This window comes from Typopeltis vanoorti, chromosome 4 (assembly GCF_054136105.1).
Source record: "Typopeltis vanoorti isolate ZY-2024b chromosome 4, IOZ_Tvanoo_1.0, whole genome shotgun sequence".
Lineage (NCBI taxonomy): Eukaryota > Metazoa > Arthropoda > Arachnida > Uropygi > Thelyphonidae > Typopeltis > Typopeltis vanoorti.
In genome coordinates this window covers 97,949,693-97,961,762 of record NC_143552.1, presented here as the reverse complement: position 1 = coordinate 97,961,762, position 12,070 = coordinate 97,949,693, and the positions used below count along the sequence as shown (strand labels likewise).

Genomic DNA, 12,070 nt, shown 5'->3' with positions numbered 1-12,070 from the left:
AGAGGTAGTTTTGTTGGTCCAGTTGTGGAGTTCACGGGTGAGATCTCTCTCTCTCTCGAGGATCAAGTAAGTGTCACTCCGTAACAATTCTATCATCTTGTTATGATATTCATCAATGTTAAGAACAACTGTGGTGTTGCCTTTATCTGCGAGAAGAATAATTATATTTTTGTTGTTTTGTAACTTCTTAATAGCCTGTCGTTCCGATGAAGAGATACTGTCTGTAGGGGGAGTTTGGCATTATTGATGATGAAAATGGATTCAATGCGGAGTGGGTTTACCTCTTGGGTAGGAAGAAAGGAGGTAGCTTTTTCAATCTTTGTAAATAATAATTCTTTAGGAATAGATCTAGGAGATAAAACAACCCCAATTCTAAACTCCCTACATCTCAACAACAACCTGAGTTACAACCTTTCAGACTGTCACTGTGCTACGATCAAATACTGGCGTTCATGAGATGCTATATGCATGCATACACCCAACAATATATATTTTTTTTTTCTAAATTGCCATTACATTTTGATCTGTTGTAGAAGTAATCAGATGTAGTACTCTAACTGCATCATCGCATCTCTATCTTGGGCTTTTCTTCTGCTGCTGGATCTTTTCTCCATTTTAGCTTCATACGTTTATTTTGCTAAACTTTTATCTCTCATTTTTTTTACTTCACTATACTATCTTAGATTAGTTCTCCTACACTTCCTGGAATGTCAATCATGACTGTTAATCATGTGAAGATCTTTTTTGATATCTGCATTTCTAATGGTACTCCTTGGATATCATCTGATCACTTCACTAATTTTTCTCAGAACTCTCATATCTATGATCACTAATGTTTGATTGAGTGTTTTATTCCTAAACTAACTTTTAGATATATATATTAAAATTGGTTGTCATATCTTATATGGCTCTATCTTGACATTTTGACTGATTTCTTTCTTGTTTCACATAAATTTATTTTGCTCACACCATACCAGCTTTAGCAGTTGCAGTACCAATTTCCATATTTTGTTTGTCATCTTTACTAAGAATTGTGATTAAATGACTAAAAATATGTTAATTTTTTTTCTATAGGATCATTACTGAAAAGGGACCTTCAAACATTCTCATGTGGAAATAGTGTTATTGAATCTGCTGAATCTCCCTCTCTCTCTCTCTCTCTCCACCATTAAGAATTTTTAGAAAAACAAATGTTTTTCTAAAAATTCAGAGTTTGAAAAAAAAAAGTTTGGAGGCAAAAAAAAGTGCCATCTTAAGTAGAAAAGGATGCCAAGTTTTTTAGAGGCTGAAAGCTGTTGTGATGTGGCTATGCCAGGAAAGGCTGGAAGTAAATGAAGGGATATCTCTTCATTTACTTTTTGTCTGAAAAAAAGGACCTCTTTTCCTCATAAAATCAAGACTGTGTTTTGATGACGTTGAAGGTGACCACTTTATTCTCACTCTTTTGAAGATTGGCATAAAGGTCTGTGTTTAACTTGAGCACTGCAAGGGTTGCCAGATCAGTAAGGAATGAAATATGTTGTTATCAGCAAAACTGTGGATAGAGTTTTGTTTAATGAGAAGTCATTTAGATAGAGAAGTAAGAGGGTGAGTGAAAAACACAGTTTTGGGATATTCCTGCATTGATGGGAAACTCCAAAGAAATGAAGCCACCCACCATGCAGCGATCAGCCAGAGAAAAAGCAGACTTCCTGTTTACATATGATGGCAATTGATTTATCAGGCCTATTGCTTAACATAATCAGATGTTTCAGAAATGTTAAGAGCATAATTATTGGGCCTCTGTGTAAAGAAATTGATTCTTGATTTCTCCATTATTTTGGTGAAGACCAATGTGAGGCCAATGGGTTGGTAGTCTGATATTAGAACAGATTTTATCTCTTCATTTTGGAATGAGCAGAATATCAGTTTTTTTGAGTTTGAAGATAGATGCCAGCTTGGATATAAAATACTGTGAAGATGATGCTGAGCACAACTAATACAGTCAAAGAGAAACCATTTCCCTAGTTGTACTCAAATTGTGCCAATTGCATTGTGACCAGAAAACCTTTTGGTGTGTAGGTTTATTTATGATTTTTCTTATGAGTGATCACAGGAAGCATATCATGCACTGTTTCTGATATGGAAAGAGATTTGCCTTGGTTGTCTATGCAGGAATCAGAGGAAGTAAGTCACTGGCTTTATGTTTATATTGTTGCACAGGTCATGTGTGTGTGTGTGTGTGTGTGTGTGTGTGTGTGTGTGTGTGTGTGTGTGTGTGTGTGTGAGAGAGAGAGAGAGAGAGAGAGAGAGATTGAAGCACAGATGGGCACAAGTTATATTCAGTTGCTTTTGCAAAGGATAAGAAGGCATGGTTACCATTCAGGAGATGCATTTTCTGTATTTGGTCTGTTCAGAGTCCTATTTTAATTTTTTGATAGTTTCATTTTTTGTATGCTTCAATATAGGCTGAAATGATGCTGGAGATTTTGTCTTAACTGCTTGTGGTATATGAAAACTTCATAGCTGCTAACAAAGTCTGCTGGTCTGGTGCAAATCTTGAAGCTAAAAACTTTACCCAAAATAGGATGAATAAAGTTCCAGATAGAACTCAATCCCTATCCACCTGAACTGTGTGTGTGTGTGTGGGGGGGTCTTGGCTTAAAAGTCGTTCATGTGTACGACTTTTTTATATGTTGCCAGTCTTGTAAACTGTAAAGATGTTAGGAAAGCTTCCTGCATCCCTGTATTGTTATCTTTTGCCACTTGCTGTCTGAGAATGCCTAATCCAAGCATCATCTGGCCATCTGGACCTGGTTGGCTTAGCAGTTAGTGTATCTGCTCTCCAACCAACAGGTCATGGGTTTAAATCCCATCGCATGGATGTTTGTGAATATCTTTAGGTGGGGGATGAATTTCATCATCTGGTGTAGACCACTGCCCAGCTTATTGGAGGCCTGAAGTAGCTTGAAAAAGTTTCATGTTTGGTCTCTAGAGCAGGGTTTCTGGACCTGATAAAAAACTTAATAAAAACACCAAAAAAATATGAAAAAACATAAATATAGAAAAAAATCCTTAATCCACCTATGGTACAAATGTGTTATAGGTTCACAAATAAACCTTACGTGGGTGGGAGCCACATTAAAAAAAAAGTTACCAGATGCCTCAGGATATGTTGTAGCATTTTGATTATTGCTTGGATTTGCTGAATCACTCTACCTCATAACCTGCTGAGCACTGTAAACTGCAGCATAGGGAGTTGCTACATAGTTAAGGAACAGCCTAGCCTGAACATCAAGTTCATCCTTCCTCCTCATTGTTTGAGTTCAGCTTGATTTGAACCTCTCTAATAAATGCAGACCTGGGTATGCCATTTTGCTGATTAGTATAATACTACACTAACTCTGTAAAGGTCCCTCAGTTTCTCTCTTGTCTACATGTTCATTTTCATCTGCAAGTTGAGAAAAGTTATGCAGTCAAGGATACTCTTTAAGTAGTCTGTGTTCCAGTCCCACTAGCGTTCCTCTGCCTTTCACATAACATATTTCATTTCAGATACAGTCCTTATGGAGGCAGTTGAATGTAAGAATGAATATAATATGCCAGAGCAAATAAGGACAACAAACCAGAGTGGGATAGTTAATATAAGGCATCAAGGTAGGGTTGGGGCTAATGGGGGTCTTAAATTCATGTACACTAATACTAGGAGTATTAGGAACAAGAAGGAAGAGTTTTTGGCCATGGTTGGCACTTCCAGACCACAGGTTATAGGTATTAGTGAAACATGGCTGACTGTAGATGATATAACTAGTGGGATTGAATGTGATGGGTATAGTGTGTTCAGGAATGACAGAGAGAATAAAATGGGGGGAGGAGTATTGTTGATGATAGCTGAAGAGCTCCAGCCAAGGAGAATAGAAGTTGAATTGCAGGATAGAGAAAAGAGCACATTTGAGGCCATTTGGTGTGAGATTGTGGCTAGCAGAACTAAATATACAATTGGGTGCTGCTATAGACCAGGTGATGGAAAAGATGGTGGTGACAGTATGCACAAACAAATAGAAGAAATGGGTGGAAGGAGGGTGATTATGGGAGATTATTATGGGAGATTTCAACTATGGTCGCATTGATTGGAGTGAGGAGAGGACACACGGGAGGAAGGAACTGGATTTTATGCGGTTATTAAGGGATAACTATCTGCGACAGCACGTAATGGAAAATACTAGGGGTCAGAGAGTGCTTGACCTAGTAATTACATCTGAGGATTTGGCTGTAAAAAATATGACCACATTGCCACCAATCGGTGAGAGTGATCATAGGGTCTTAACTTGGGAGGTGGCTAAAGGTGTAGAATTTTCAATTAAGACAGGGTACATGTGGAATTATCGGGCTGGAAAGTATGACATGCTTAGGAGTTTGATTGGTTCAGTGCCATGGCATGTACAACTGCAAGGACTAGAAGTTGATAGTGCATGGGAGGTAGTTAAGAAGTGCTTGCATGAAGCAATGGTTGACTGTATACCTAGAGTCCGAATAATAAATCAAGTAGGGGTTAAATGGATGAATAACACCATTAAGCTTGAGTTGCAAAAAAAGAAACAACTATGGAGGGAATTTAAGGAGAAGGGTGACCGGCAGGCACATGAACGGTATAAAGCGCAAGCCAGAAGGGTGACGAGTGTGGTAAGAAAAGCAAAAAAGGATTACGAAAGAACATTGGCCATGCAGGCTAAAGAGAATCCTAAACAGTTTTTTAGATATGTAGCAAGTAAAAGGAAAAATGTACATGGCAGATTGATTTTAAAGAATGCTGATGGTAGGGAGGTAACTGAATCAGTTGAGATAGTTGAGTTACTGAGTGAGCACTTTGCAAAAGTATATCATCCAGGTGGTGACATTGCAGAAACGAATAAACCAGTAAATTATACGGGAATTGTGGTTAATGAAGTGGAGGTGAGTAGTCTATTGCATAACCTCAATGTCAATACATCTGTGGGATTGGATGGTATACCAGCTCGTGTTGTACGAGAAGCAGCTAAAGAATTGTCAGTACCCTTGACCATTTTGTTTAATTTGAGTCTCGGGTCTGGGTTAGTCCCGAACGGGTGGAAAGAGGGGAAAATAGTTCCACTGCATAAAGGTGGTTCCAAGACTGCTGTTGTAAATTACCGACCGATTAGCATATCAGGAATCATTATCAAGGTCTTAGAGAAATTAGTCAAGAAAAGAATACAGGATTGGATAGATGAAAATGGGATATTGTATGGGGGACAACATGGTTTTGTGAAGGGTAGATCATGCCTCAGTAACTTGCTCACGTTTTATAACACAGTGACGGCTGAACTGGATAGGGGTAATGGGTTTACAGTGATACTACTGGACCTTGCCAAGGCCTTTGATAGGATACCACATGGAACCCTAATCAGTAAACTGGAGCAGATGGGTATAGATATAGGGTTGGTGAGATGGATAAGAGGGTGGTTGAAGGAGAGATATCAAAGAGTGGTTTATTCAGGAGTGGAGTCTAAAAGACGTTTTGTGACTAGTGGAGTGCCACAGGGCTCTGTTCTTGGACCACTGCTTTTCAATTTGTTCATCAATGATATTGGAAAGGATCTGAGAGGAAGTGTTCACTTGTTTGCTGATGATGCAAAGTTGGGTAGAGCAATTGTGAGTGCACAAGATGTCAAAATTTTACAGGATGATTTGGATAGTTTGGAGGACTGGGCTAGGAAAAATGGATGTGAATTTAATGTGGCAAAGTGTAAGGTTATGCACTTTGGGGTGAAAAGAATAGCAGCAGTATATCGCATTGGTGGAATCATACTCCAGGAGATTGATGAGGCCAGGGATTTGGGAGTGTTGGTGGATAGGGAGTTGAAGTTTAGGGGGCACATTGCAAAAGTAACTAAAACAGCTCACCAAATCACTTGGCTTCTGAAAAATACTTTAACATGCAGAGACGAACAAGTTGTTGTTCCTCTGTATCGAGCCTTGATAAGACCCCATCTGGACTTCTGTGCCCAGCTATGGGCACCAGGGTTTCTTCGTGATGGGGAGGAAGTGGAGAGGGTCCAGAGACGAGTGACCAAGATGATAGCAGGTCTGTGGAATGAACCTTATGAGAATAGGTTGAAGATTTGTGGGTTGCAGAAATTGGACGATAGGCGAAGGAGGGGTGATATGATTGAGACATTCAAATTACTGAAGGGTTTTTATAAGATTGATCCAGAAGATATTTTTGAAAATATGACTGGTGGTGGGAGGACTAGGGGCCATGCATGGAAGCTGGGCAAGAGCGTGGTAGACAAGGGTGTTAGAGCTAGGTTCTTTACTTGGAGAGTGGTAAATGAGTGGAATAAGCTTCCAGAGTCTGTTGTGGGTGCTACGACCGTGAATGTGTTCAAGGCAAGGTATGATAGATACTGTGTGAATGTTGAATAGTTGTTCTTGACATGATGTTAGGGCCTCCCTCGATGAGTCTGTCGACTCCTTGGAGTTTCCCGGAACAATAATAATAATAATAATAACTGTTAATCATCACTGAACATATTTGAGAAATTGTGTAGGAGCTTGCTAGGATCTCTCTAAATGTCTCCATAACTTTTGATAGCTGAATTTTCATAAGTACCAGTTTATGATCTGTTGTGAAGTGACTGTTATATGTTTCACAATAAAAATACAACTCTAGACGGACTTAAGATGTAGAAATGGTTGCGTCATATTGATATAACTCCTTTTAAGATTTCTGAGTCCCTGTATTCTACCATTTTTCATAACCCAAGTATTAATTCTCTAAAACAACTTCTGTTGAAAAGATTCTTTCTGCCCACTTTATTGGGACAACTATTTTTTGTACATTTCCACTCACCTGCTATGATGATTTGTTGAATGCTCTCAAAGGAAAGGCTTCAGGATGAGATAACACCATACTTCCAGTGAATAGTATTAGATACATAGTTAGGGGCATCAATAACTTTGTTCATTGAGACTGTAAAAAGTTCTCAGCATCCTAATGTTTGGGAAAATGAACCTACTGCATACAAATTATGCAGTATTCGGGTGATTCATTAAAATGAACATTTGCCTCCTTATGGTATTTTTGTTTGAAAGCAGAACCAATCTGATAACATTTAAAGTAGCAGTATGAAGTTATTATTAGAGCCTCTTTTGTTGGTATCGATAACATTTGTCATAGCCTCAAATCTCATCTAGGACACGAACCTTTATAGGGTTTTTTCATTTGAAGGTGAGTTAGCTGGTCTCATTCAGAAGTGGCAGAGTTTTTCATCCCACAAAACAGTGAAGCTGACCAGAACACACACACACACACACACATGCCATTCACAGATATAATGCGCTCATAGTAGTCTTAGTTACTTTGGCTGTAAATCAAAATTGCAAACCAATAAATCAGTTATCATCCATAGGAAATAGTAATAAAGAAGAGGCTCTCCCTCTGCTCCCTGTACTCTCCCTCTGCTAACCTTAGTAATCTGTTACCTCAGTGCAGTAGTAGTAGAGGAAGCACTATTCAGAGCTGGCTTGGGTAACCAAATGGATAGCACTTCTCTCTCTCTCTCTCTCTCCAGTGGATAGATTGCGTGTGGGAATCTCATTATGGGCTTGTGAATACCCGAAAGGTGTCACTCTGTGCTAGTCACTACAGCATTTTTTACATAATTTGACACGAAGAGCATGCTCTGTCTGAGCACATTTCTGACAAGTACCACATCTAAAAGTACTTTTCTCTAACTCCAGGATAACTGATCATTACGTGTTCAAGGCTAATGAAAACAAAAATAGATTGGATTTGGATTTTTCATTTCTTTTGTTAAAATTACCTTTAAAGGCTTCATCTGAATTATCTACATCATCTTTTTTTTAAAATATATGTAACCCTCGTATAACGCGGTACTTATACAACATGGTTTTGCTATAATGCGGTGCTACAATTTGTAGCAAGGGTTGCTACAAATTGTAGCAACCCTTGTTTAACGCGGTATTTATACAACGCAATTTTGATATAACGCGGTCTACAAATTGCAGTAACCCTTTATCTTTTCATATATTTTTCACCTCATGACTTAAAAATCAAATTTTATCTTTGTTAAATTTGTGTCTGCCCGTATCATGCATGTAGTTATAAGTAGCGAATTTTAGGGGAAATACCTTTAGCACGCATCTACATCAATTGTTTACCATGTAAAGTGTTAATTATTGTTGAAAGTTGTCTTCGTTTTCTGCCAGGAAAGCGCATTAAAAATCATAAGTGTGTTCATCTCAAACTTTATTTCCTGGTGAGTTACATACAATATGTAATGCTTTTTTTTTTGTAAAAAAATTATTTCTATAGTAATGACCGCTTAGAGGGCTTTTGCAATATGGTGGAAAACGAAATTAGTGAATTAATTGATGAGGAAATGAATTTAAATTGGGAGGAACTAGTACGATTAATAAATGACATCGAACCAAATGACAGGGAAAGTTCTTTTGAAGATTCTGATTGTGATGAATCCATTAAAAAATTCAATTTAGAGAAATTAGCAGAAGGATTGGACTTGGCAAGAAAGTTAGGAAGCTGTTTTACTGATAATGATCCCTCAACGAGGGCTCTGAAAAATTCACGAGACAATTGGATATCTGTTTAGCTCCATATTATGAGCTTAATAAAAAATTGCAGCATAATGGTAAGCAAGGTCTTATTACTGACTTCTTGATAACTAAACCAGCCGAAGTATGCAATGAGAATTATACAAATGATGTCCCAGAGATTTCAAGTGATGACGACTCGTAAATAAATACCATCTACGAAATGTTCATTTTGAAGAGAGTGATGACGATTAAAATATGCACTTTATTATGTGCAATGAAGTTTACGTACAATTTGTAATTTTATAAGTTTAGACTATATATTTGTTTCATAGTTTATACGTTTTCTTAATTTACATGAATTACAAGAATTAAATAAAAATATTTTTTTGTTGGGTATGTCATTGTTGTTTATATAATTTAAAAAAAAACAATTTCGGAACCTAACCCTACTTTTTCTATGTAATCTAAGTCTCGCATAACGCAATTTATATAATGCGGCATTTCTATGGAACCTAACATCCGCGTTATATGAGGGTTACCTGTATATATAGGGCTTTTATATGTTTATAAGGCAGAAAACTGGAATAAGATGGTAATCTTACTCCAGTTTTATTAATAATTATTTTAATTGTTAATTAAAATAATTGTTTTATCCTAATTACATAGAATTTCTATGTAATTAGGGTGAAATATGTTGTTAATTAAAATTGTTACCAGTTACCATCTTATTCTGGCTTTCTGCCTTTACTTGTTCATGAACTGACAGTCTTGAGCAGACTTCCTATCTTAATAGGGACAACCTTTATATCACCCAATGAAAAACTTAGAAGTTTCACATGTGTTTTTGAAATTCTCTGCAATGACTTTTCCCACCATATGGGTGAATCCATAAATATCTTTAAATCCTATACATGTTGACAGGACCTTAGAATCTGCACATTTTGTGTAGTATCTGATATGTGCCAACTTCAAACCTAAGTTTTCTTACTCGAGGAAGAAAGAAGCTATAATTAATCAATTTAAGAAAATGAAAGAATAAAATAAACAGTCATTCTATAAATAATCTTACTTTATTTGATCACAAAAAAACTAAATTTATCAGCAAAGCCTACCAGCGAAGCAAATTCCACAGTATTCTTCAGATAGTATTAGCAGAGATAAAAGAGAAAATGAAAGAAGTTCATTGCTGATGAAAACTGTTGGAAATTCGCCAGCCAGGATGAGTAAGAAGTAAGGGGTAGATAGAATCGCTCTTGTCTCACTCCTTCACTGTGCTTTACCATGGTGAAGGAAATGGATAAGAAGAAATTTACAAGAAGCTGATGATCACTGCTATTAGTTGGGTGAGCAGGTGACATGAATGGCCTGTAAAACAGAAGAAATCTTATGTAGAATTACTGCTCTCAGTATTGATATTGAATCATTGCTATGTTAGTCAGTCGATCACATTCCATGAATGAACTTTATTGCAGCTTCTTCAATAAGAATTAGACCTACGATGCCCAGAGCCATTTCAATGGTAAAAGCCTATTTTAGGATGTGTGTGTGTGTGTGTGTGTGCGCACATCATGGTGTGAATAAGTTTGTTAGATTATTCCATTTTTTTATCATGATGCTGTTTTATTGTAGGTGTTATTATTACAGGAGCAACAGAAAATTAACTTTTGGAAAATTTCCGTATTAAAATGTATTTTTTTCATTTCTAAAGGTTGCAGAACAGGAAAATGCAAGTGAATGCAAAGAAAAAGAACAAACAGATATTCCAGTTAACCAGTCATTTACTGCAGATAATAGTCTATTAAAATCATTTACGTTAAAGAATTCAGATGAAGAAGTAAAGAAATCTGACGGTGGGGCAAGTGATGGTCAAGAGAGTAAAACTGCATGTACTACAGTTAAAAGTATTAATATGTTAGTCATAAATGAAAATAACAATTCAGATATTTCCACTATTTCTGAAGTTGATACTGCATGCAATTCTTTGGAGGCCAAGTCTATTAAGTTACAGAGTGCAGAAAAAGAAGTCTTTCTAGATAAGAATTTAGCTAAAAAGAAATTAAAACAAAAAAGCAAAAGTAATTTCATTAAAATTGGATTGACCTCCATGATTCCAAAGAAGAAGAAATGTAGACAGTTTTCACAAGAGGTAAGAAGAATAGTTATTCATTTAATTATCTGTAAGACTCAAAAATTAAGATTTGTATATATCTATATGCATTTTAGCACATTTAAAATGTTTTTGTATATCATACTGCACTGTAAAGGTTTCAGAACCAAGAGCAAATTAGTGTTATGTGTAAACAGGGATTAAAAGAGGAAGGGTGTGATATTTTCTTTAAATAGCTAGATGATGTGATCTTGTAAGCATTTCATGGGGAATGCTGTTCCAGAGAATAAATGTATATATAATGAATGAAAAAGAAGTGGAAGAAGTAGGGTCATTAGGTTAGCCGTTGCACTGTAAACAGATATTGATCAGCTGCTGCTGCTGTTTGTATTATTATGGGTTTAGCAGAAATGGGGGAAGTGATGGATGCCAGTTCTGTTGAACAGCATCCATGCAAAGAAAGGCATGATATATTGTGTGTGAGACGGTAGCTGGAGTGAGCCTGTGAGTGAGACATGAGAGAGGGGTGATCATTACCTGAACTGCTCTCTTTTGAATAGAATAAAAAAATTTAGGGAAGTGTTTGGTGCACCACTCCAAATGTGAGAACAGTATTCTTAGCTAAAGCAGATTTGGGATTTATAAGTCAGTAGCTGGATAGGAGAAAGTAACATCTTTAGCAGAAAAAGATGCAAGTTTTTGGAAAATGAAGAAACTATAGATGTTGTTTGTACCAGAAAATGCCAGAAGTAAATGTCAGCCCAAGAGGAGGAGGAGGAGAGAGAGTTGGATGTTATCCAAGTTAAAGGGAGGTAAGCTGATATATATATATACACCTCTTTTTACGCGATAGATACATTCCTAAAAATTACACGTAAATAGAATTCACGTGAAAAGAACTACTGACTCCATAGAAAAAGTGAAGATTGGTTCCAAACCTGAAATATAAGCAAAATAATGAAAAAAACAAACATTAAATTTGTTAGGATCATAAGATTTTTATTTACATTTCATGAAGAACACACATACATATAATAAATTTTAATAACTTTAAAAAAAACATATTCATTTCAGTTGTTTGCTAAGGATTCTATACAAAAATTATGTTATTCGCTATCAGTTTCTGACAATAAACGCGAAAGCTTTCGTTTTCATGAGACTAATATCACTAGAACTACTAGATATTGTATTATCGTCATCGACTTCCACCTCAACTTGTGGAATTCTTCTTGTCATGTCTTGAACAAAAGTACCACTGGTTGTTTCAGTAGTTTTAGGCATGAACTCGGTTATTAATCGCTGTGTTGATGCTTTAGATAAGTCGCAATATAATTCTCTGTATGAAAACATTAACAACTTAAACTCATGTGAAAACTTCCTAGCACGTTC

General features: G+C 36.5%; 1 protein-coding gene across 2 annotated transcripts in view; it reads left to right on the top strand.

The window, feature by feature from the left end:
• The window catches only part of Ns2 (nucleostemin 2), a 208,449-nt gene that overhangs the window by 165,601 nt on the left and 30,778 nt on the right, over positions 1–12,070 (top strand). For both annotated transcript variants that reach the window (XM_090391934.1, XM_090391935.1), the window contains exon 14: positions 10,283–10,720. In XM_090391934.1, coding sequence (XP_090248060.1) covers positions 10,283–10,720 — 438 coding nt within the window. The remainder of the gene's footprint in view (positions 1–10,282; positions 10,721–12,070) is intronic.